Source organism: Nicotiana sylvestris, chromosome 10 (genome assembly GCF_000393655.2).
Source record: "Nicotiana sylvestris chromosome 10, ASM39365v2, whole genome shotgun sequence".
NCBI classification, from domain to species: domain Eukaryota; kingdom Viridiplantae; phylum Streptophyta; class Magnoliopsida; order Solanales; family Solanaceae; genus Nicotiana; species Nicotiana sylvestris.
In genome coordinates this window covers 75,203,078-75,230,208 of record NC_091066.1, presented here as the reverse complement: position 1 = coordinate 75,230,208, position 27,131 = coordinate 75,203,078, and the positions used below count along the sequence as shown (strand labels likewise).

Here is a 27,131-nt window from a genome sequence, read left to right as displayed (position 1 = left end):
GATCATATAGGCTGCTAAATGCTCTAATACATCATGAGAATTATAAGAGTGTAATTAACCATGTTTGGTCTCAACATGTACAGGGATACACTATGTATTCTATTTGGAGAAAACTAAAACTGTTGGAAATTATAGACTGCAGATATGCACACAGAGATTTCATCTACTGAGAGCAAACTGCAACAATTGATGGAACACCTCAAAGACACCCAAGAAGCTTTAAATGAAGATCACTTCAACCCTCAACTAATTGAAGTGAAGACAACCCTCAGAATAATAGAGAAATGGGATGGAATCCAAGAATAAATACTCAGGCAGAAATCCAGGGCAATATGGATTACACATGGAGATTCTACTTCCAAATCTTTTCATGCACAATTGAAATCCAGACGAGTCAAAAATAGAATATCATGCATATATACTGATCTAGATGATATAATCACTGAACCTAAAGCAATTTAAGAGGAATTTGTCGGATTCTTTCAAGAGTTATTAGAGACAACAACAACAGAGCTTCCAGGGATTGGCTTGACTAGTATTAGGAATGGACCCTACTTATAATTGACCCAATAATAAGAATATTTGGTGCCTGTAACAAGAGAAGAGATTATGCAAACAGTTCACTCTCTCCCACCTGACAAATCACCTTGATGGCTATCCTGTATAGTTTTTCAAGGAATTCTGGCTAGTCATTTGTGAAGATGTGACCACTGCAGTTGTACAATTCTTTGAGAATGGAAAATACTTACCCTTAAAATTGGGTAACAATTAAATTTATATGCGGTTTTAAGGATACGTGTGATCACGCCCAACTCTAGTCCTAAAAAGGATAAGCGGTCTAAAAGTCCGGAGTCGAATCCCACAAAGAACTAAGGCTTAGCTATATCTGTTTAATATCACTAAGAAGACAAGTTTGAACAATTTTCTAAATTATAAAGATTGAGATTTATATTTCTAACTAATTAACTAGCAAATATTACAAAGCAGTAAAATTATCAACTAACGAGACAAAAGGTTGGAGACTAAATTAAGGAGGTCTAGAGTTATGATTTCCCCAATTGTTGGAATCCTTCTAGCTATGTTCCCTACAATTCTGCCAATGTATTCTCTACTGATCATGAGCACTTTAGGTGTCGTAATTCTCTCTCGAGCAAATACAATAATTTACTAGACATATTCTCTCGAACTATGCTAGTTGGCTTTATCTAACCGCTCACTATGACCATGTCAAGACTTTGTTATTTCTAAACCTGCCTTTAAACCCGCTGTATTAATTTCTCACATACTTTAGGAGTGACGTTGTTCAATAACCACCTAAAAATGTATCCTTTCTCAAGAAACACATAATAAATAGGCACTGTCAATCGATGGCCATCCAATCAACAACAATAAACACGTAGTTGAACAAGTAGAGAAATCCAACGACTCAATTATATAAAAATATAACAAGAATTTATCCTACAAAAAGTTCTATCAAAACCCTAGATAACAAATTAGCTATTCATAATAGTATGTAAAACTACAATACTAAAAGTCATAGCCAATAATGAAAGAATAGTAAGAGGAAGTAAAAACTCGTAGAAGAATTCCCCGCCTTGCTCCTATTGTGTCTCTGCCTCCTTAGGTCGAATATGTGTCAAAAGTATGTCCAACCCCTTAAAATATCATTTTTTAATGTATATATATCAAGTAGGGCCAGGCCCAAACAATTATACATTCTCCTACGCGAAAAAGGACAATTTTTCAGGTCTGGACGCTCGCGGCCGCGGTCCGGGCGCGGTTTGGGCGCAGTATTTTCACAGTACACTGCCTCAGTTCATGTCCAGGTCCGCGATCACGGTTTCGACCGTGTTTTTTACCCTGTTCCGTTTGAAATTTGGAAAAACGTAAAACATAGAAGTTGAGTTAGCTTTCTACCTATATATTATATAGCCAAAATGGAGTTCTGAGAAAAACTTTATGTCCATTTTACTAGACAGTGCGCAATATGCCTACTCGAATCTTTGTTCGTTCTTAACTATCAAATTTGACCACCGAACACGATCCCGGCTTAATTCCTTGGGCTTTTACTGAGACTTCAAAGCTCCAAATCACTTTAATTCATTCCATAACATCTATATAGATCGGAATCACTCCTACAAGGCGTAAAATACACAGTTAGTGCAAAACACTAGCAATTAAAGCTCAAACTCAATTAAAGTGCAATAAATTAGAGTGTAATAAGCGACTAAAATACGCAATTATAGCCTATCATCAATGTGATATAACTTGATATAAATTAAGAAGACATATTAATATTAAAATTAACGATAATAAAGTAAATGTAAACCACAAAAGTGAACAGCCTTAGCCTCAGAGTTTGATCACCCTCGAGTCAAGAAATGTCTCAACTAGTGTTAGAACTGAACAACAAGATGATAAAAACTAGAAATGATCAGTATATTGCTTTCTTTTTTTCGTGTTACCATGTGTCCTACAAATGATCAGTTACCCCCTTTATATAGTGGGGATATTCTACTTTTGATACAATTCTATACAAGGTAAAAAATCTCATGATTTGCTAATTAATCAGCCTCCTCTTGATACGTACCAAGATTTCCGCCGTGATCCTCGATTGATTGCAGATATTTTGGCTTCCCGTTATTTGGCTCGGTAAGTTTTCCTCGATCTTGCTCGGTCTCGATCTTATTCGGTCTCTGGGTCACGAGCTCGACGATCTACTTTTGAGCCTTGGTTTGATATAACCCGAGCTCGATCTTTGACCTACCATATTTCAGCCTTGATTGGTCAAACAATGGACGAACCCGGTTTCAACCATATATGGAAAACTGCTGAAGGAAGTCAATTGTACTGCAGTAACACTGGTAATAAAGGTAACTAATCTAATATATGTGAATGAGTTCAGGCCAATTGCTTGTTGCACCACTTTATACAAGATTTTAGCCAAAATCATGAATGCAAGACTGAAAACAACAGTTGATTATTTAGTAGGACTTGCTCAATCTGCCTTCATTGAGGGAGAAACATACTAGACAATATCATCATAGCGCATGAATTAATCAACGGATATACACATAAATTAGTATACCCTAGGTGTTTGATTAAAGTAGATATAAAGAAAGCATTTGACTCAATGGAATGGTGCTTCTTAAAGGGACTATTGCTGGAATTTGGAATCCCAACTAGAATGGTGAATCTAACCATGGAATGTGGCATTACTGTCAACTATTCCTCGCTCGTTAATGGAGGCTTAACTCCTAGATTTCCAGGCAAGAGAGGACTAAGACAGGATGATCCTATATCACCCAATCTCTTTGTCCTAGTTATGGAATATCTAAGCAGAACTTTGACGAGGCGAAGCTGATTCCAAATATCAACTTCCATCCAAAATGTTATAAATTAGAGATCACATACATTTGTTTTGTTGATGACTTACTACTATGTTGTAGATCTGATAGAATCTCTATTAAACTTTTGATGAGCTGCTTTGAACATTTCTCTGCTAACTTAGGGGTTAAGGCTAACATGGACAAGAGCTCTTTCTATGTAGCATAGGTAACACTTCAGTTCAAGGAACAAATGCTGAAAAAGCTACACTTCTCTTTTGATACTCTCCCCTTTAAATACTTAGGTATCCCAATATCTTCAAATAAACTCACCATCAATCAATGTATGCAACTGGTAGATAAGATAGTTGCTAGAATCAACTGTTGGACCTCTAGATTCCATTCATATGCAGGTAAGTTACAACTTATAAAGAGTATTTTGTTTGAGATGCAAACCTAGTGGAACGAAGGTAACTGGAATCTGCAGAAGTTTCTTTGGCATGGAACGAAGGAAAATAGCCAAAAAAATCCATTGCTTAGGGGATACTTTGCCAACCTAGATCCATATGAGGTTTGAACATTTTGGACTTATTCTTGTGGAACAAAGCAACTATTAGTAAGCTTCTGTAGGTTGTTTCAAAAAGAAATACAAGTTCTAGGTGATCTGAATTTATAATCAATACATCAAGGGAAGAGACCCCAACACTATAGACACACCAAAGCAAGCTAGCTGGCTAGTGAAGAAAGTTTCTGATGCTAGAAAATAGCTGAATATAGGGATTACAGAATTAAATAATTATACAGTAGAAAGCAAGTTCATTATTAAGAAACATACAATGCATTCCTACCACATCTTCCAAAGGCCCCCAGAAATATTTAGTGATGCTCAAAGGACTCATTTCTAGGCAGCAATTTATAATGTGGCTGGCATTGCAGTCTGCAGAAGAGATTAGCAACAGTAGACAGATAAGTAAGACGGGGGATTCACGTCCCTCCAGCATGCTCATTTCGCACTTAAGATAAGCAAGAAACACACTATTACTTTTTTTTGAATGTACCTACTCTAAGTTTGTGTGGAGTAAACTTCTGAGTTGGCCAAATTCCATCAGGTCCATTGATCAATAGAAGGATGAAGTAATTTGGATAGCTAAAAGAGTCAAAAGCAGGAATCCTAAATGGGCTGTTCTAGGATTTTTGTTCACAGTGGCTTTATATAAGATTTGGCTGGAAAGGAATAGAAGAAGATTCCAACAAATAAAAAGAGAAACTAATGCTATAGTCAGAGAAATAGTACTGCAAGTTCATATAGCTGGACAAAAGCACTGCAAATGGAAATATACATTAGAAAAGCTAACATTTATCCTTGTTAGGGAACCTATATATGTAACTAGTTGTATTGTAAATGTGAGTATAATAGGATAGGTTACATAGAGGAATAGCATCTATGACATAGGATATTTTTGAGAGAATTTGTTCTAGAGTCCAATGAACATGTGTTATACAGTTATGCTCTTGGTTAAATAAAAAATTTCACTTTAACCAAAAAAATTGTAACTTTTTGATTGGATTATATATATAAGTTGTATGTAAATTGTACTTTTGACCGGATTTTGTATATTAAAAAATTGTATCCAAGTTTATATATAAATTTTAGATTTTATCATATTTGTATATGTTTTATAAAAAAAATTAATTACTTCTATAAATAGAAAATCAAGCTAAATCGGGTAAATATTATCCTAATTTTGTGGGCGTTTGGACATAAGAATTGTAAAATTCAAAAAAAAAAAAAAGTGATTTTTTTTAAGTGAAATTAATATTTGAAAATTAGAGTTATGTTTGGACATGAATATAATTTTGGATTATTTTTGAAGTTTTGTGAGTGATCTAAGTGAAAATTGTGAAAATAACTTTTTGGAGTTTTTCAAATTTTTGAAAAATTCCAAAATTCATCTTCAAGTGAAAATTGAAAATTTTATGATCAAATACTGATTTTGAAAAAAAAGTAAAAAAATTCTTATATCCAAACGGGCTCTTTGTATGTGTGTATATATATGTGAAAATGGCGTGGGAGAGCCACTATTTAAGGTGGTATTTCTTTTTTATCTAGCAATTCTAATGTTGAGCAAAAATAGCCACTACTCTATTAAAATTAATATGAAAAGATATTTTTACCCTTTCTTCCATAGAATTGGAGCCCCGACAATGGCGAGAAGCGCAAGACAATCACCATTATCGGCGACCACCAGAACAATAACAGCAACAATAACCCTAACCCTAAATAACTCATCGGAATCCTCCTCCTCATCGTTGTTCGAATAGCAACAACAACATACAACAGAAACCCTAACTCTGAAAGTGAAATAGAAGAAGAAGAGTGTTTCGTGGAAGCTAGGTATAGTGGATAACGAGTTCCTCAACAAGAAGAGCTCTAAGATTTGCTGTATATTTCACAGGGAAAAGCCTTTTGATGAGGATGACAGCGATGACGATGAAAATGTGAATCAATCAAATAATAAAGATCTATTTGTACAAGCTCAAAAGTTAAGGACAATAGGTCCTGAATTTAGACTAACAAGCTAAAAAGTTAAGGACATTAGGTCATGAACTTAGGCTAAGAATCCTAAAAGTTAAGGATAATAGGTCCTGAACTTAGACTAACAAGCTCAAAAGTTAAAGACACTCGGTCCTGAACTTACAGTTACAAGTTCAAACGTTAAGGACATGTAGTCCTGAAGTCCTGATCTTAGAGTTTCAAGTACAAAAGTTAAGGACATGTAGTCCTGAAGTCCTGAACTTAAGGTTACAAATTGAAAAGTTAAGGACATGTAGTCCTGATGTCCTGAAGTTAAAGCAGAAGGGTATTTTCGTCCGGGCAATTAAAGTTTATTAAAACAGCGGCTAAAAACTAAAGACATTTTAAATAGTGGCTTAAAAGTAAATATATGTGTTATTAGTGGCTAACCGTGCACTTTCCTATAAATCTGGTCCAATGTGTCTAGATGTAAAAAGGATCTTGGGCTAAGCAACGTGTGGCCCAAATGGTGCATAATTGTTTTTTTTTTTTTTTTTTTTTTTTTAACTTTGCTCATGTGTTTGGTTGGCAATCACAACTCTGATTCTTTTAAGACAAAATTGAGATCATCCACAAGCGAAAGGCTACAATAATCTCTCTCTCTTTCTCTCTCTCAGAAGACATTGAGAAGTATCTCAGATCCAAATCAATAGCACACTTCTGAGATCCAATCAGAAACAATGCCTTCGACTTTCAGCGGCGATGAAACTGCTCCCTTCTTCGGCTTCCTCGGCGCTGCTGCTGCCTTAGTCTTCTCCTGTAAGTAAACAAAACAATGAAAACTATTTTTTTTTTTTATAGATACGATCTTGAGTTTGTAATTACCTTATTAAATTGGATCATTATGTTGCAAAAGTTCATATTTTTATTCCTTTTTTTTAGCCCAACGGTTCTGTATTCAAAAAGTTCATGGTAGTGGTCAACTGTCTTCTTAAAAGTTCCGTACTTTATCCTGTTTTAGATTCTTTTGCCATTATCTAATATTTATGCGTGTCTTAAGTAGTTTTGATAAATTTTTATGTATATACTTTGCGCACACTGATTGTATGCTTGATCTGAGTTCAGTGGAGGATCCAGGATTTGAACTTTATGAGTTCTTCATTCTAGGATGCGACCTCAAGTGCTAGTAATTAGGTTCTGAAAGTATTTAATGAATTTTTAACACTTATACCGGGCAAAGCTATTGGGTTCTACCGAATCTATATATTACCCCTGCATATGCTCGTTTAGTATGTGTATGTCTCGAACAATGTCGATAATTGTATATACTAGGTGTATCCTACTGTAATTAGTCAACATTCTCTCTAAGAGATGATCTAGAATTTGAAATCAGTTGATATATAATGCTCTATTAAAAGATTGATGAATATCCGCATTTAGCTACTGATTTATTTTCCAATGTTAATTATGTTTGTTTATCTTCAAAATTTTGCTAGGTATGGGAGCAGCTTATGGTACAGCAAAGAGTGGCGTAGGGGTGGCATCAATGGGTGTGATGAGGCCGGAGTTGGTGATGAAGTCAATTGTGCCAGTTGTTATGGCTGGTGTTTTGGGTATTTATGGATTGATTATAGCTGTGATTATTAGTACAGGGATTAACCCGAAAACCAAGTCTTACTATCTTTTTGATGGATATGCTCACCTTTCTTCTGGTCTTGCTTGTGGTCTTGCTGGCCTTTCTGCTGGTATGGCCATTGGAATCGTTGGTGACGCTGGTGTTAGGTAACCTTCTTCTGCCCATTTTTGCTCTTTTCTGGATGATCATATAAGTTATTGTCATTTGGTTAACTTTTGTATTTTCAATATGTGCTTAGATCTTTCTAGGCTGATGATTCTTTTCCTTGTTTTACTCATATAACGCTAAAATGGTACTTGTTGTAGGTTTACTTTTTCCTTCTTATGTTACTCATTCTTAGTTGTATGGTTAGCTAAGTTATATTTGTATACAGTAGATTGCAGTCTGTTTTCTTATCCCCTTTAAATCATAAAAGAATAATTATGCTTCGCTACCAAATTAGTTGGGTTGGCTATATGAATGACATATATCTGTTCTGTTTTATTTGGACCCATCATATTCCAGCACGCAGTAATTTGCTTAAGACAAATTAATTGATAAATTAAGGGTTTCCTAAAATTAGAGTTCTCTGAATCTCACGCTTATCTTGTACGCTTCATTGACTAACCAAAGTAAAAGACTCCGACAACATCGGACCTACTGTAAGTCTGCCAACAACGAATAAACCTTAACCCCTTTTGAAGAATAGCAAGCATTTTTCATGCCAGTTGAACTTAGCTTTTGTGGAAACTATATCAATGTTTCAAAAAAAAAATAGTGAATTTGCCTTCCGGTAAAGGCAATTAAATTACGATTGACTAAGGTAGTAATGACAAACAGGAATTCATAATCCCACATAACTTGCATTGCCATCAACATTTTGTGTCTGCAACAATTGCTGTTGTGACCATCGTGATGAAGAGTTGGTCTATTCTAGCTCTCTGTCTTGTTGTGCTGTCCTGAGACGCCTTAGTAAGCTGAGAATACTCCCTTCTTTGCTTACTTCATTGACCTATATTAATGATAGTGTACCTGTTTAGCTAATCTGTAATGCATGGCTGATGTTGATTTACTATCACACTTTTGTGACTTGGTCATTTAAAAAGTTATGTCCATCAGTCTAATCGAGTAGATGTGTTGTAGGTACTGATGGTCAACTAATATTAACCTTTAGTTGAGAGGGAGCTTTCCTTGGAAGGAAACTAATTAATTGTTCTTTTATGTATCTGTTTCACAGAGCCAATGCACAACAGCCAAAGCTTTTTGTCGGGATGATTTTGATTCTTATTTTTGCTGAAGCCCTGGCTTTGTATGGCCTTATTGTTGGAATCATCCTCTCTTCTCGTGCTGGTCAGTCTAGAGCAGAGTAGAAGAAGAGAATGTTGTGCACCATTACTGTGAATTATCTTTGTGTTTTTCATGGATGAGCTAGTCTGGCTGCTGAATTACATTTCCCTTTTTCTTTGGGTTCCAAGATTCTGTACTTGATTGCTTGGTTAGAAGAATTGGTTCATATATGCAGTTCTGCTGTAGATTAGATCTCTAAATAAAGAAGCCAGTTAATCTGACGCCCCAACTTTCAAGGACAACGGGTTTTTGTAAAATGCCACTGTATCATTTTTTCTTAACTTGAATTCAAGTTTTTGATATTCTATACCCTGTTTTATCTCTTTGTTTGCCCTTTACCATTCTGCTTCTTTTTTCGTTCTGCAATTGTTGTCTTCTCTTGCTGTATTTGACTGCATGAGGGCCTTGATCTGCATCTCGAATGTAGGTGTCATTCTAGCTTTTGCTTTCCGAGTTAGAATGTTAGACAATTTGTTGAACACTGATCAACCCAAGAGTGTAACCTAGATCATCCTATCTTCATTACTTCATGTGACTTTTTTTGGTGAAAATTGATAGATCAAGGGGTTTGCACTTTTATACCATCATCTGGTATTCACAGGATGATACACATTGCTGGGACTCACACCTATGTCTGGGTGACCCCTTGTTGCTTCTGTGCTGAAAATAGATTTGCTGCGATGTGGAATATAGTTGCACAATAAAATAAGATAAAAGTTAGTAGAATTTTAGCACATATTAAATTTTAAACTCATAATTCCAAAAGTTCTATAGGTTCAATGATAAGTACGTTAAGGTTGAAGTTTGAACCTATCAATTTTAAATTCTGAATCCTTGTAGGTTCTATCGGCGCATAACAGAGTCTCCTTTATCTTCTGGTTGCGCCATTACCAAATGTAATGTAATCTCCGGTTCAACTACACATGACCCCAAAAGCATGAGCAAACAAAGATCAGTTTACTCATTTTTGAGCAATAAATTTCACGATCTTGACCAGAAAACAGCCACATGCACACATTGCCTTTACTAGATTTAAGTTTCAAGATGAGTTTAATTCACCAAGTGGAAGCGTGAGGCTGTACTTGTCTTGGATGGGTCATGTTGTATTGATTTTTGACCTTTGTTTACTAGGCTCGTGGAGAATTGCAAGAAATTCTTCCCAGCTAAAACATGTTACCCTCATTTTAAGTTAAGGTATATGAATCAAAATACACTTCGAAAGATTCAGTTTCATGATACGCTTCAATAATCCAAACCCATTTGTGGGACTCCACTGGGTTTGTTGTTGTTATTGAGACGCTTCAATAAACTTTTTTTTTTGTGTGTGCGCTTTGTGTTTTTTCCACCTTAATTCGACATAAGCTTTTGTTTCTAATGTATTTCATGCCTGCAAAAGTTAACGTGATCTTTGAATTGAAAATAGAAATGGTTAATGTGCTCCATTAGGAAGTTATGAAACGTGCTGAAACTGGATATGGAACTTTGCCTACTTCTGCCCATATTTTGTTGGGGGATGGGGAAAATGATTTTTTTTAAATGAATATTAAGGAGAGAAAGTTGTCACAACTACATGCGCTTGGTTTTGAATTTTTGGTTATAGAACTGCTACCTGTAATTTTAAAAAAAAAAAAGTGATATTTTAATAGTAGCGTTACTTCTGAGTTTCAATTAAGTGATTATTAAATAATCAAATAAAATCTGTCGTTTTCACAAAAAACAGTCGTTATATAATTAAAATTGAGACTAGTGTTTAAGAAATTATTAAATATCTTCAGTTGCGGTTGAACTTCAATTAAGTGATTGTTAGAAAATTAACTGGACTTTATAATCTTTATGCTGTCATGTATATAGATTATATGAATATCAATGGGAAAAAACAAAAGAACTTGAGCTTGTTTCTCAGAGAACTTTTCTTTCTCAGAAAAAACAGGAGCTTTTCCTTTAAAAACAGGAGAGGCAAAAAATAATTCCGTTGCCGGGACTTGAACCCGGGTCTCTCGGGTGAGAGCCGAGTATCCTAACCACCTAGACTACAACGGACTTCGAGTTAACTTACAATTTCAAATTATCATATATTAAACATATTTGTCTTAAGCCGTCGTCAAATGGTTCCTGCACCCACGTGAGAAGTGTTGTGTAGATACGTACCTAGACTGCCATCTCAAAATTTCTCATTGACTTGGCACATAATCACACCAAAAGGGAGGAGACATAGTAGAGTGTCAAGAACAGGAAAGGCCACCATTTTGTTAGAAGATTGTGGAGTCAGGAGTGTCAAGAAATGTTTGAAATCTTGAGTTTTCAACGTTCCGTTCGGCTTCCAATTCGGATTCGGATTTTAATTTGGTCAAATGATCTGATTGATTGATAAAAAATTTAGACCAAATTTATTTGTTAATATTAAGATTAACACAATATTATCCAGAGTAACCGTTTCTGTAACGGTTAGTTTAATTTTTTCTCCGTTTTAATTTTTCTGTTATAATATAAATTTTGTGGTTTGCGTAAATGACCATTTTATAAAATAGTCATTTTTGAGTTGCAGCCTTACATGAAGAGTTGCAACTCTTCGGTATTACCCAACGTTTTTGGCTATAAATATACGATCTTTCCCTCAGATTTTCCTTACGAAAATTTTGATTGCTCCTCCTTTCTTCTGCATTATTTTTAACAAAAGAAAGCAGTAAGTGTGATTTGCTACCAATCTTTGAGTTCGTTAGTCACTGGGGTTTGAAGTATCGCTACACCAGTGAGGGTAATCCATTATATCCTCGGAGGAAATAATCCTAAACATCGAGTACTAGGGGGAAATTAAGTTCCTTAAGGAAACACTGTGAATTCAGTGGGCTCGGATTAATTTCTGTTCTACCACATTTCTGATTTTACATTGTTTCTATTTTTGAATATATTTTCGAATACAAATTACTAACAATTTTGCAAAACATTCTTTTAAAGATGATTCATAAGGATTACTCTTTTTAGAGTTAATAACCTAAAATCCCCTTAAACTATCATATTTTTGTCAATTTCCTACTTAAACTATTCGGTATCCTCAAAAATAGAAGTGGACCTAAGACTTGAGCATAATGGGGGCACTACCTTTAATATACCAAGAACTAGCTAGCGATAAAGTTCGGTGTGCAAGTCTTCAAAAACTTAATGATTACGATAACAATCATCAAAATACAAACTTCGATATTAGCAATCGAGTATCAATAATTTGGTACTAATATGATATAAGTACATCATTCATTTATATCAGGGGTCGGGATTAAGTGATTCAATATCAAACTCATCTATAAAATGATAGGCATTGTCTTTAAAACTAGAACTTGGTTGAAAAGAATTAAAGTTCGCCAAAAATGTCATCTAAATTCACAAGAACAACAACTTCCTAACAATAACGATTCCAAGGAAAATAACATTTTCTTCAATCACCGAAGTATCTTTCTTCTCAATCATAGAAGGATCATTCCTTCCCAATCAAAGAAGGATCTTTCTTCTATTTTCGCTTTCTAGGTAGACTATTTTCAATAATCTGCAGCTCCAGTTGACCGTTCATATGTAAGCAATATGACTAAACTAATATTGAATCAACAAAAACCTTTTTTTTGTTCATAATTAATAGTATATTACATTACCTGAAATATAACTTAACGCTTTATCCTCATGATGCAAGAGTCAGCTGCTAATCTTGGTATAAATTACATAAATCGAAAAGGCAAATATTTCTTCTTAATGTGGTTCTTATGCTTCTCTAAGCCGAGGGTCTATTGAAAATAACCTCTCTATCTCTAGAAGGTAGGGGTAAGGCTCGTACACACTATCCTTCTCAAACCCCACTATGTGGGATTATACTGTATTTGTTGTTGCTTTTGGAAAGGCAAATATTTATAATATCTTTCTAGCTCTAAGAATCTTTTCGGAAAAGAAAAAGTTTGTAGCACATTACTTCGCTAAGGTAATATTTTCAAAAATTTAAAAAAAAAAAAAAAAAAAAAAAAAAGAAAACTGACTCAAATAAAATCAAAGAAGAAGAGCCTCAAATTCAGTCGTCACCTATTAGGACAATCGGATTCAGAAGAGATGCAGAGAATTGAAAAAGAATTAACTAAATTGAAGGGAGGCAGAAGAGTTTGCTACTCTATTTGTGGAGGGGGAGCCTAATGACTATTGAGACTTCTGAATGAGGCGGGGATTTAAAAAAGATTAAGGTTAATTACATACTAAGTGTACTATTATGTAGAAGTATCAAACTATACTTGAATTCAGCAAAGGTTATAAAAAAATCGGTCGACTACTAAGTAATTAAACAATCATTGAATTCAAAAAAAAAGCAGAAGTGAAATAGAATTGTATAAGTTGTAGGAGAAAGGATTCAAACTTGGGCCATCAAGGAAGGAGCAAACTTCATTTGTGGCCATCCGGAAAAAAAAACTAATGATAATATGTAGGGGCATTTTCATCTATACCCGTTTTTTGTGTCACGTTTTAACTTTTGTCCACTTTACAAAAAAAATTGCAAGCGTACCCGCTTTTTCGCATAACTTCAGCATACGGGGCTGAAGTAGCAAAGGCAATCACGCAAAACTTCAGCATTCTGAAGTTTTTGTTTTGTAACTGTCGAACTTCAGCTCTAGAGCTGAAGTTTTTGTTTGTAACTGGCGAACTTCAGCTCTAGAGCTGAAGTTTTTGTTTTTTAACTGTCGAAGCTGAAGTTCTTGTTTGTAACTGGCGAACTTCAGCTCTAGAGCTGAAATTTTTTCTAGAAAAATAAGCTTTTCATGTTATCGTCCGCTTTAAATGCAGCAACCTCATTTCGTCTAACTCACACTCAGCTTTGCTCAGCCATTTTTATTGCTAAGCAATTGATATTCGAAAATACAAAACAATTAGGCCTTATGAGGATTTATCTTTATGATATGTTGGAGTCGAAGTCTGGCTTATAGGTTCAGTTACAGCTTTAAAATAAGCGAATGACAATGATTAAGGGTAATGGCGTGTAATGCAGTAAAAGAGAAGCAACACAGAAAAAACATTCCACTTTGAAATGAAAATAACAAAGACTCAGACTACCAAGAACAGTAATGATCCCTAAGATGACATATTCAAAAGATTCAGTAGCTCCACCACACTGTACAATCTCGGACAACCACCAAGGAACTTGCATTCACAGGTTATATACATAGCCGTAACAGATTTCTTGCAGAAAAGGGAGAAGGAGAAGTTTGAGAAAGAAGAGGCGGATATAACTTTGAGGAGGAGAAGGAGAAGGAGAAAGGGGGCTGGAGTTGTTTAAAAAGTGGGTACAAGTTAAAAGTATTAAAAAAATGGATATAGGTTAAATGGGGGCGACCAAATAGCACGCCCTATATAATTTTTAGCCATAAAATAACAATTAATAGTCCAAAACCGATTACAAGGGCTAGCCCAAAACCACTGCCACTCCGCCCCCTCAAATTTCAAACAAATAAACAATTGTCATATTCCTCCGATTTGAAAGCGATTTTAGCTTTAGTGTGGAAATTCCCAGATACATGCATTGCAAAAGCCTTATATGTATTTCTATTGACCGTTGATAATGTGAAATTTTTGACGGCGGAATAAACTTTATGAAAAAGCATTTAGTTACAGAAATTATCATATCACTTTTTTGTCCTTTTATAATTGAATATCGGTCCACTGTTCTCTTTTTCTTACATAAACAGTGGGTGTTCCCGCAAATTTTCTTCTTCTTCAGGAATGCTCCAAATAGAGGGGATATATACTGTTTGAAGTTATTGTTTATTAACCTTCAAAAAAAAAAAAAGTTATTGTTTATTATTTGTTAAAAAATCAAATTATTCAGTTATCTAATAAAATATTTGGGAAATTTGTGATATTAATCCCTTAAGTATTGATAAATTGTAATTTTAATCTTTGTGATATTTGATTGGATATATTTAGCCTTCAATTATACTAATTTATATACAAAATAGATTGTCACTATACAAAAAGTATACTAAATAGACTGTCACTATACAATTTAACAATAGACTGTCACTATACAAAAATATACAAAATAGACTGTTACTATACAAAAATATACAAAATAGACTGTCACTATACAAAATATATACAAAATAGATATTTCGGGCTATTAGATATAATATGCTTGGGCAGGAGAGCCATTTCGTGTTAATGGAGAAAAAGGCTATTAAAATTTTGAGGGGCTATAGAGGGTAGTTTTCTCAATGTGAAGGCACTTGGAGCATTATAATTAACCAATGCTTCTGTCTAGCTTTAGTGTTTTGGGGCACACTTAAAGTATTTAAGGAGTACTTGTTGTATATATATATATATATATATATATATATATATATATATATATATATATATATCATTTTTGTAAAGGTTAACGGGTCTCGGTGATCCCCCACCTCCCAACGTAGGTCTGTCTCTGCTCAAAACTCTCCTGAACTACATTGCCCTTCATATTTAAACCCTCTCGTTGTTTACCTAATATAACATGTGTAATAACTCGTTTGAGAGAGCGTGACAGCTGAAAATAACCACCAAAATATCCTATCTGACTATATATAATGGTTAATTAGCCTAACCCTATTTCAACTATATTTTATTAATAAATATTCCTTATTTTCTTTATATCTACATTTCTTCCTTATTTTTTCACCATTCTTCATCATTTTTTTCACCTTTGTTTTTTTATTTTTCACATTCTTCATCTTTTTTTTTCTTCAATTCTGCATATGGGTTCCCTCTGAATTTTGTTTGCCACAATCCGACTTCGGGAGGTGCAACCGGCACACGTCATCCGAAGGCCCGTGCAAACCAACGTCCATACTTAGACCTTTTATTATAACCTGGGCATGACTAAGCCTACCATTATGATATCAAGATTAATAAATGTTCATAATTAACCATGGAAGAAACTTTACCATTGAAAATGTATACATATACGTACATATGTTGTTACAGAGTCATAACCATATTCACATACTGGCTAGATACTACTAGTCTACAAGCCTCTAAGGGGTCGTTTGGTTGGAATATGCCTTATGTCGGTATAAGGTATGCTATGATTGTTGTTTATTCATTGTTTGATATGTTGTATTAAGAATGACAATTGCATAATTTCTAAGAAGAAGGTATAAGTTATACCGGTGCTAATTACCCTACCCTCTATAAGGTATAAGTTATCCTAGTGTTAAAATTAACACCGAGATAACTTATACCTGGTTTGCTAACTAAACAGAATATTAAGGTGGTATTAAATTTTTATACCACCCCAATACCTTCTTATACCCCATACCAAACGACCCCTAAGAGTACCTTAATATACAACTTGGTCGGGACGGGCCCCACCATACCCAATTACACTTTGGTACCTATCAACTTCCGTACAGCTACTTCGAAGAAGTGGAGTGCAATAACTAACTGCTGAAACGAGTACCTTACTAAGGAGGGACGTCACCAGGTCTATCTATACCTGTGGACATGACACAGTGCCAAGAGGCGTCATTACGAAAAAGGTACTGAGTATGGAAAGATGATAATGTACATGTAAACTGAAGAAATAACATAAGAGCTATGAGTACACAACTTGAACCTGAATACTGAAGACAAGCCATCGAGGATGTACACTGTGGTAACCCCGAATCATAAATGCATGCAACTTTTATAAAATAAAGTCACTCTTTGGGGCATGTTATCTCATATCATACCTGGCCTCGTGGAGGGCTCAATAAGATTCTACATGTTCATCACCTCGTACCTAGCCTCGGGAGGCTTTGGTAACCCCACATACCGCATCATTCTATACCTGATCACACAGGACTCGGTAGTGCCTCCTACTACGTCATTCTGTACCCAGCCACAGAAAGGATCGATAATGCCTCATAGTACATCATTCAGTACCGTGCCATACAATGGCTCGATAATGTAAAATAGGTAAATATGTTTATAAAAATGCAACGCCATTCAACTTCCACATACTTCAAGATTATACTTAGAATGGACTACATTTTATATCACGATACCATCCAGAAGCACTACCAACTTAAAAGAAAGCACTATCGGTGACGAATGAATAAGAACATGAGTATCAACAAAAGCTTAGAACCTCTCAGTCTTGTAACAAGAGGATTTTCCAGAAGAAAATGCTTATATCAAGACATGCCAATGAAAGAAAGTTGCCTTACATAACTTTTTAAAGGACTAGCTACGCTTCCTGAGTTCTTACACATCCTATGACAATAATTTTATATTTTCAAAGAACCTCCAAAATTGGCATAACGCGAAGAAGGATGATGCAAAATGATCGCGAGATCTTCACTTTAATTTTCCACCAACTATGTCTTTGATTCTAGCCTTGAATCGTTTAGGAGATCCTAGAGAATTTGGGAGCATTTTAGGGAGAGCTTAAAGCTGGCGATATCCTCTAGAGTAAAAGAAAAAAAGCTATACTAACTTTTTATACCAAGTCTAGAAACTCCACCGCCTCAAGTGTCAAACGGGTCGCCCCGCCCCGGCCACTGCGTCCGGTGGGACAGCTGGCACAATTCTGGCAAAACACTATCCCACCTTTGTCCCCATAACGTGCCATCGGCCGATTGGCTGCACCAAAACCTCGTTAATCTTCAACTTTACATGTGCGGTAAGGTGTGAGGTGTAACATTTTCTCCCTCACTTGTTTCCCGTAAAATGATTTATTCTCTTTCTTGTTTTAGTCTTCTTTCATATCATATACATATTGTTGAATCTCATATATATATATATATATATATATATATATATATATATATATATATATATAATGTTGAAAGAACACTCATTTAAATGTTCTTATTAAATCGAACGCCTTGTAGATAATAAAATTGAATCTCTTGAACCTTGTTTATGTAATTTAGAATTAGAGAATGTAGCTGCTGGCTGATCGGATTTTTATTTGCAAAATTTTATTTTGTGCAATTTTGTTTATGTGATATAAGATGATTTTTAATAAATGCAACACTATATGCCTTCATTTATTTTTTTATTATACTGCAAAGTGAATAAAAATAAGGACTTGTTCAACTGAAGTCTATAGCATAAAGCACAATCATAATTAAACCTAAATTAACACATTACATTAGATACTATTTTTGCTAAAACTCTTAATATTAGTCAGCCATCCGAGAGTAATACATCGTGAATAAACTACAAAAATAACTTAGTACAAACAATAGGCTAATATAGTTAGACACACCTCTAAGAATTCAATATGGGTTTTAATATATAGGACAATATAGTTCAGGGGATTTTAGGGATATCATATAGTTTAAGTAGGTAACTGACAAAAAAATTATAGTTTAGGGGGATTTTAGGCTAAGTTAAATAGCCACATTTAGTGTCACATGGCACGTTTTCAAATGATTAGGAGAGTGTATTAGACAAATCTCTAAGAATGCAACGAGGAGGTTTTAATATGAAGGGCAATATATATAGTTCAAAGGTTTCTTGGGAACACTTAATAATTTAAATAGAAAACTGACAAAAACATATAGTTTAGGAGGGTTGTAGGGTATATGGAGTCCGAAACCAAAATGCCAACTTTTTGGACTTAAATTACGTTTCTACAATTTTAAAAAAAAAAGTTATTTTTCTACCTAAAACGCAATATTATACTGCGTTTTAGTTTAACGGAATTTGAGCCGTTAAAGTAAAGCGCAGTATAATACTACATTTTACTAAAGCGCAGTATCATATTGCGTTTTACTTATTTTTTGGGCCCACCAATATGGGTTCTGCGGTTAACTGACATAACAATAATTCAAATATATAAAGCTCTTTATAATACTGCGTTTTACCTAAAGCGCAGTATTATACTGCGTTTTACTTCTTTTTTGGGCCCACCAATAAGTATTCTGCGGTTAACTGACATAACAATAATTCAAATATATAAAGCACGATATTATATTGTATTTTACATTAAAAAAAATCTGCACCCCGAGTTAGGACTTGCCTTATTTAAAGGCGTTGGGATTTTATGAAAATCCAGTCAAAACTTTCCTTCAAACTTCCGTTCATACTTCTCTACTTGTTATCAAGCATTTTTTTATAATGTCTGAAGAGCAAAAAATAAAGGTTTCATTATATTGGGGGTGAGGTTGTAATGGAGAATAACTCTGTGAGGTATAGTTCACCTCCACAGTATCATGTTAAATTGCCGCTTGCAATGAAGTACGATAAATTGGTATCGTTGTTACGTAAAAAAATGAGTGTGAGGAAACGTTCGGTGAACCTTAAAGTAACCGGTAGATTTCTGTATTCTGTGACTCCGCAGGGGTCTGTTTATTATTCTGAGTTTAATATTAAAGATGATGAAACTCTTAGAGATTTTTTGCGGATTCCGGATGAATACAGGGAATTTATTTTAATAAAATTATTGGAAATGTACGTCAAGGTTGAAGACGTTCTCAATAATGAGGGTATGCATAGTAAGGATAACCCCCAGTCATCAGGTGGTTATTCTGGAGCAGTTTTTGGCGGACAGATTCCTGATGAAAGAGTTTTCCTTGATTTAAACTTATCACCACCGGTGAATGAGCAGCGAGGAAATAATTTTTTGACTTTATATAATCCACAAGACGACTGGTAAACTTTAATTTTTCTACGCTTTAATGATGTTTATTTTATGGTTGAATTGGATTTGTATTAATACTCATATTTTTCATAGGGGGTACCATCCGGATATGAATTTTACAAGTTATGACCCCGCTCCTAGTTGGAATATGCGTAGTTCTGGCGTGTTGGACCACTGTGGTCCATCCGGGAGTCATCACCAACAAGAAAATGTCCATCATGGAACATCAACACAGTACGACTTGTAATTAAAGTGATATAGCTATATGTAAAGTATTTATCAAGTTGAGTAGCTTATCATTATATTCTTTTTGTGCAGTGAAAACAAGCAACTTGATGTTCCTGACCTCACATAGTTGCCCATAGACGACGTATTGACTCGTGATTTGGCAGATGCGTAGAGCCAGGAAGATGATAGTGATTATGACAACAATGCCGATGAGTCTGGAGATGACACACCCTTCCCTAATGAGGGTGATGATAAGGAGGAAGTGAATGTCGAACCTGGGCTGACAAGGGAGCATGCTCCTCCACCTCCCATTAGACCAAGAGTGTACGAGTCTCACATGTCGTTTCATAAGCGGAATATTCCCTACCTTGATAATTTTCCAAGTATGCCGGACGTGGCTGCCCTCACAAGGGATGTTGTCGAATTTCGGTCAGCTATGTAGGATGACTCTAGACCAGCGGTGCTGGTAAAGGGCATGTATTTCCCCGATAAAGCTCGCCTAATCAGGGATGTAAAAATCTACAGCGTAAGAGAGTGCCATGAAGTGACGGTAAGGGAGTCAACTACAGAGGAATACAAGGTTGTATGCCATAGAGACTTTATGGGTTGTCACTGGATATTGCGTGCCAGCAAGAAGAAATCAGGGTTGTGGAAAATGGGTAAATATATTAGCACCCACAGATGTGAAATGGACACATTCAATGAGAATCACTTCAACTTCGATGTAGACTTGATTTCTCTTGTCTTGATTCCATACTTAGAAGTTTCCATTAGGTTCAATATTAAAGAGTGTATTACAGTCGTCCACCAGGAGTATGGGTGTACTATAACAAAGAAAAGGCATATCTCGGACGCAAACGTGCTTTTGAAATTATTTATGGTTACTAGGATAAGTCATTTTCATCTCTACCCAGGTACATGGCCGCACTACAACACTTTAACCCCGGGATTATTGTTGAATGGAGGCATGAGCAGAGTCTGGACAGACCCGAATATATTTTCAACTATGTGTTCTGGTCATTTAAACCAGCAATTGATAGTTTTGTGCATTGTCGTCCGGTAATTTCCATAGACGGTACTCATGTCTATGGAAAGTATGATATTAAGCTTTTGATCGCAGTTGCAATAGATGCCAACGAACAAATATTTCCACTAGCTTTTGCCATTTGTCCTAATGAAAGCGAAGAAACGTGGACGCTTTTTTTGAACCACTTGAAGTAGCACGTTGTCAAACATCGTTCGGGTATTTTTATAATATCTAATCAACATGGTGGTCATGGGTGTTCAATTTATGCCAATACCGATGAGAAAATTTGAGAAGTACATGAGGCGAGCACATTGGTATTCATTTTTACAGTACGATCACGACTGGGGTGTATTTGAAGTTCGCACCACTATCCGCGGACACCGGGGGAATAATCTACAGACGGTGAATGAAGCCAACAGGTTGTGTTCATGTGGGAAATGGACCATCTACCACATGCTGTGCGCACATGCCTTGAAGTTCTTTCAACAAGTTGGTTTAGGGGCAACCAACTATATTGATAGGCAATACAATATTGCTGCATACGTAGACATATATAGCGGACAGTTGCAGCCATTGGGTGCTGAGCATTATTGGCCGCCGGAACCTTTTAAAATGGTGTGTAACAAGGACTATTTGCGCAAGCTACAAGTGCAAAAGAGAACGCGTATATGGAACCAAATGGATGTTGGTGATACCGTTTATGCGCGTAAATACGGCATATGCTTGCAAACAGGACATGACCATCGTAAATGTCCTCCAGCTGGTGTGGGTGGCGGTAGTAATCCTGGTGCAAGTTCGCCGAATGTACCCAACTATCAAGGATACACCTAGTGTTTTGTTTTCGTAATGTTTTTTGTAACAAGTATCTGCACTTCTGTATGTTGCAATATCTATCAAATAAAATTATATTCCACAATCTTGTTACATCTTATTTTTTAACATGACCTTTTGAATTGGGATGATGATATGGTAGTCCAACATTCAGCTTATTGGTGTTAGTAAAGAAGACCAATCTTAAGATTGAAATTTCATAACATAATATTCGAAGAGATAAAAGCACAACAACCATAACTAAAGCAACATACATGAAAAAAAAAGATAATAAAGGAAAAATCAAGACATCCTTTATTATCCTTCTTGAAAATTTGCTTTTTAAAATTTGCTTCTTGAAAAAGGAATTGAAGAAAATAACTAAAGCAATATACATGAAAATAAAAGATAATAAAGAAAAAGTCAAGACATTGCTGTTTCATTTCAGAAAAATTGAATATGTATAGAGCGGTACAATACTATGTTTTGTGTATTGTCTTGTCGGTCTGAAAAGCTGAACCGACTATGCAAAAGCTGTTTCGTTTTAGAAAAATTGAATATGTATAGCGCGGTGTAATACTACATTTTGTGTGTTGTCTTGTCGGTCTGAAAAGCTGAACCGACTGCACAAAAGCTGTTTCATTTCAGTAAAAAATTTGTATAGCGCGGTACAATACTACGTTTTGTGTGTTGTCTTGTCGATCTGAAAAGCTGAAGCGACTGCGCAAAAGCTATTTTGTTTCAGTAAAAATTGAATATGTATAGGCGGTACAATACTACATTTTTGTGTTGTCTTGTCGGTCTGAAAAACTAAACCGACTGCGCAAAAGCTGTTTCGTTTCAATAAAAATTGAATATGTATAGCGCGGTACAATACTACGTTTTGTGTGAAATCTTGCCTATAAATAAAGGGCACATTGTAGTTATTTTCTGCGCTTAACAATTACCAATAGCAAATATTTCCATAAAAGCAAGGTTTTTCTTTACGCTTTAACAAATGTCTCAACCCTTTTATGTCCCAAGGTACGAGTGCGACAAAAAATACATGATGCACGATTGTTGGGAAGAAGCTGGACGCCGCTACTAGGCATTATGAACAAGTTTTATAGGGTTCCCGACGAACCTGTTTGCAATTTTGAGGTATGGATTGATGAACCCTATCAGCAGGAATACTATAAAGACAAGTTGTATTCTCTTCATAGTTTGTGTTTGAACAGTGGGAAAGAGAGCGACAATCCAAACGAGAAGTTGCGGAGTTGAAGGAGAAACTCAATGAGGTGGAAGAAGAAAAAAATAAGCTGGAAGACCAACTCAAGTGGTTGGAGCAGAGAATACTAGGCGGTGCCGACTAAACAATGACATGTACGTGTTGAGCGTAGTAGTGTATCTTTATGTTTTCCGTGTCATATGTTTTCATTAGTTGTACTGAATTTATGTTATGTTAGGTTTGCTATGTTTATGTTTGTGTTGTACTGTTAAAATAAAATTGTTGTTCAAATTGTGTTAAAATAAAATTATTGTTAAGATAAAATTCTTGTTATTATTTATATAATGTATTATTTACAAAAAATACAAAAAAAATCAATGAGTCCCACAGCCTGTATGCTTCAATGCAGCCGTTGTCCTGAGGCTCATCCCCTATCGCTCGGGTACACTATCAGGATCATCCTCATCACGTTGCCTCTTTATGTGAGGATTTGCAGCAGCATGATCGTCAATAGAGTTGTCAGGATCGGTAGAAGGGGTCGTCGGTCTATCGGTAACCTACAAAACAATTACTAAGCTTAGCATATGAAAATGTATATTAGTAATGTACGTGTTAAGGCAAAAATATTTTCTTACCATAGTCTCATCGGGCTCCTGAATATAAGCATCTGTGGTGTCCTCATCATCGCATAAAGTGGGCTCCGTGATGGGCTGGTACGAAGCCTTAATAAGAAAATAAAAAATTAATTTATGGCAAATCATTAAGGAAAAAAACAAATTAAAATTTAACTGTAATACAAACATACATGCGCCTGTGATAGATGCGCATCAACCGCCGGGGATGAGCCAAAACTCAACCTGCGGCCACCATCTACGTCTCGGGTCGGCCGATCCTCAGGTGCGGTAGATGGGCCTGAAAAGAACTGCTCTACACCTCCATCGAATGTACCCGTGATCAATAATGGACCTGACGGGGTGACCTGTGATGCTGGCAGCTCCAGCTGAAGGCTGTACGACGGCATGCTGCTGGAATGCTCGTCTAGATGAGGTATGTAACCCGGCTGATCATCTCTAAGATCCTCATCAGGTGCCTCAACAGGTGCCTCAACGCCCCCTTGCTGGGGACCACCTCCTCGCCGTCCCCCACGACCCCATGGGGCACCCCTGGCTCGTGGGATAGCCATGCCTCGTGGGGCAGCCCTGGCTCGTGCCCGAGCCCTACCTCGTGCGACAGGCCTACCCCGATGGTGCTACTCTGGCGCCATATACTCAGTAGCATGATCTAACCTCTCTTCCTCTCTGGCTTGCTGCAGTGTCCGGAGAGCCAGCTCTACCACCTACCGACCATACTCAGCGACTGCAGGATTTTCGGCATGTTGCTGCATCTCCAGTCCCAACCGGTAGAATAAATGATGACCAATAGCCTGCACAACATTTAAAATATTAATTACATAACGCTATATCACAATTATAAGTATGAGTTCCAACAGAAACATACCAGTGCCTCGTGCCTCCCGGCGTATGGTGTGAACCGACCGCCAGCTTGATGAATGGGGTTCTCGATCATCAGTTGGGTGTGACGGCGGTACCATGACGTATACATCTCAATAGTCGCCGCCTGGATCCATGAAGGTGGTGGCGGAATCAAGTCCTCTCGTTGCTCCCAAGTATGGACCTGCGCCTCTAGCCATGCTACAAATGCGTCGTCCACCCTCGAACGATCATCCCGCTGATAATGTGTAGCCTCCCATGTAGGCTCCCTCGGTATAGTCTGTGGATGGTCAAACTGGCGAAGTACCCGCTCTATGGAATGATGCTCCACAATATCGAGGCACATCAGCGGGACGGAAGTGCTCCAAATCAGTCGATCGACCGAGCAATAATCAGGCAGGCTAGCTATCAACTCGTCGTTGTATGGCGTCCAGATGAACTATCAAATAATAACATAAAAGTGAGTATGCGCAACACAAGTGAATTTATAACAAGTAAGTTTAGGTACATATTTACCTGTGCGGCCTCCAGCATATCCAACACATCCCTGACAAGGGGAGATTATGATGAGCATCAATGGCTCGGTAGTTTCCACGCCGGAGAACCCACCTCCTAGCTAGAAGGAGTAACAGAGGTGCTACATCCGGAGGTAATGGTGGTAGAGGTGGCTGCAATGACAGGAACCACTCCCAAGCCCAAACCTAACATACAAGGTCGACGGAAAATTTAAGAGTCATTTTAACTATATAGAATTAGAAGTAATGAACAGAGTATTCGAATATGTTGTCACCTGTAGAAGCAGCAGAAAACCACATATGTCGCTCTGGATGCCCATGCTAGCCCGTCACATACTCCTGTACAGGTAAGCGAGAACACCAGCACCCCAGCTATACTGGGGTAACTCATCTAGCTGCTGAAGATGATGTAGAAATCGCATACTCACTAGATTTTCCGAAGTGTTCGGGAACAAGACACCCCCAAAAAGAAGGAGCAGCGCCAACCTCATGTACCGGTGAATATGTAGATCCTCTATCTCGCCGGTGATGTTGGGGTGCAATACCTCCAAATGCAGTCTAATAGCTGCCACAGAAATTTGACTGCCCTCTGAAGCTACAGCCTCACCCTGTGGCCTGAAACTAGTGAACTGCTGCAGCAAGTCCAAATACTGGGCACGAGTCATATATCTCATATACTGAGGCAGTGAACGACCAGTCCATCAGCAGGCAGCCCATATAAAATCTGAACATCCTGAAGCGTGATGGTGGCCTCGCTAATGGGCAGGTGGAAAGTGTGCTTCTCCGGTCGTCACCGCTCTATCAACGCTGTGATCAGAGACCAGTCGAGCTGCAGCCGCTCAATCTCAAAAATCCTATAGAAACCTGTATCACGCAGGCGCTGGACTACGTGGGAATGGAAACCTCTCTCCCTGATAAAGTCCCACACGTCGTCCACTCTCCTAGCGCATAGAGTCTGCTCCATTAGCTCTCTCTCCCATACGTAGGCGGACCTATGATTGCCCTGTAACACTAATATCTCATCCGAGATAGGTCCAGGATGCACAGGTGGCACGTCCATATCGTCTACTGTAAATTAAACAATATTAATTGTGTGTTAGTTTTATTAATTAATATTTAATTATTTAATTGGACAGAGTATATACCTATGGGTTCCGGGCTCGATATTTGAGGCCCAGTAGCACCAAGCTATCCTGAATTCTTACGTGTGTCAATTTCAATATTTTTAGAATTTTGTTTATGTTATAATAATTAATATTTAATTATTTAATTGGACAGAGTATATAACTATGGGTTTCAGGCTCGATATTTGAGGCTCAGTAGCACCAAACTATCCTGAATTATTATGTGTATCAATTTAAATATTTTTACAATTTTGTTTGTGTTATAATAATTAATATTTAATTATTTAATTGGACAAAGTATATATCTATGGGTTTCAGGCTCGATATTTGAGGCCCAGTAGCACCAAGCTATCCTGAATTTTTATGTGTGTCAATTTCAATATTTTTAGAATTTTGTTTGTGTTATAATAATTAATATTTAATTATTTAATTGGACAGAGTGTATATCTATGGGTTCCAAGCTCGATATTTGAGGCCCACTAGCACCAAGCTATCCTGAATTCTTATGTGTGTCAATTTCAATTTTTTTACAATTTTGTTTGTGTTATAATAATTAATATTTAATTATTTAATTGGACATAGTATATATCTATGGGTTCCAGACTAGATACTTGAGGCTCAATAGCACCAAGATATCATGAATTCTTATGTTTGTCAATTTCAATATTTTTACAATTTTGTTAGTTTTATAAATTAAATAATTAATTTTTAATTGGACAGAGTATATAACTATGAGTTCCACGCTCGATATTTAATTTGACAGCATATATTAATTTGTTAGTTATGTGTGTTTGTATTATAAAGTAAACAATTAATTTTTGTAAAGTGTAATTGGATAGAGTTTGTAGTTAGTAGATACTTAAACTACAGAGATTCTACGCTAAAAGACTCTATATTTTACTACGCTAAAAGGCTCTATATTTTACTACGCTAAAAGGCTCTATATTTTACTACGCTAAAAGGACACTATTCTTTAAGCAAATAAATAATCTAAACTAAATAAAAACAACAAACATATTTTAATAACATAACATTCACGAAATTACATATAAAACAGTAAAAGAAATTTATGAACATTTTTATTAACAAGAAAAATTATTTCTCAACTTTTAACTATATTTTTAAACACTAATAATTTAATCCGAATAAAAATAACATACAAATTTAATCGCAAACAAAACACAAAACAACGTGGAAACATATTCAAGACAACAAATGCATTATTATACGAGTTTCGACACAAACTAAATCGAAATACCTCGTTTATGTTTTTAGAAATGTCGGAAATTTGAAATTTTGAGCC

At 36.2% G+C, this 27,131-nt stretch overlaps 1 protein-coding gene and 1 non-coding gene across 2 annotated transcripts; one reads left to right on the top strand and one right to left on the bottom strand.

The window, feature by feature from the left end:
• Positions 1-6,418: 6,418 nt before the first annotated feature.
• On the top strand, positions 6,419-9,124 carry LOC104211542 (V-type proton ATPase 16 kDa proteolipid subunit). The gene is made up of 3 exons (XM_009760612.2): positions 6,419-6,660; positions 7,338-7,623; positions 8,694-9,124. The coding sequence occupies exons 1-3, from the start codon at positions 6,582-6,584 to the stop codon at positions 8,824-8,826; spliced, it is 498 nt and encodes a 165-aa protein (XP_009758914.1). The 5' UTR covers positions 6,419-6,581; the 3' UTR covers positions 8,827-9,124.
• A 1,646-nt stretch (positions 9,125-10,770) lies between these two features.
• On the bottom strand, positions 10,771-10,843 carry TRNAE-CUC (transfer RNA glutamic acid (anticodon CUC)). Its single transcript has one exon. It is a non-coding gene; the product is annotated as a tRNA-Glu (tRNA).
• Positions 10,844-27,131: the final 16,288 nt, after the last annotated feature.

Coding starts and splice junctions, on each gene's coding strand:
- LOC104211542 (XM_009760612.2), top strand. CDS start 6,582: ATGCCTTCGACTTTCAGCGGCGATGAAACTGCTCCCTTCTTCGGCTTC. Junction 6,661..7,337: donor TGCTGCCTTAGTCTTCTCCT/GTAAGTAAACAA, acceptor AAATTTTGCTAG/GTATGGGAGCAGCTTATGGT. Junction 7,624..8,693: donor GTTGGTGACGCTGGTGTTAG/GTAACCTTCTTC, acceptor TCTGTTTCACAG/AGCCAATGCACAACAGCCAA.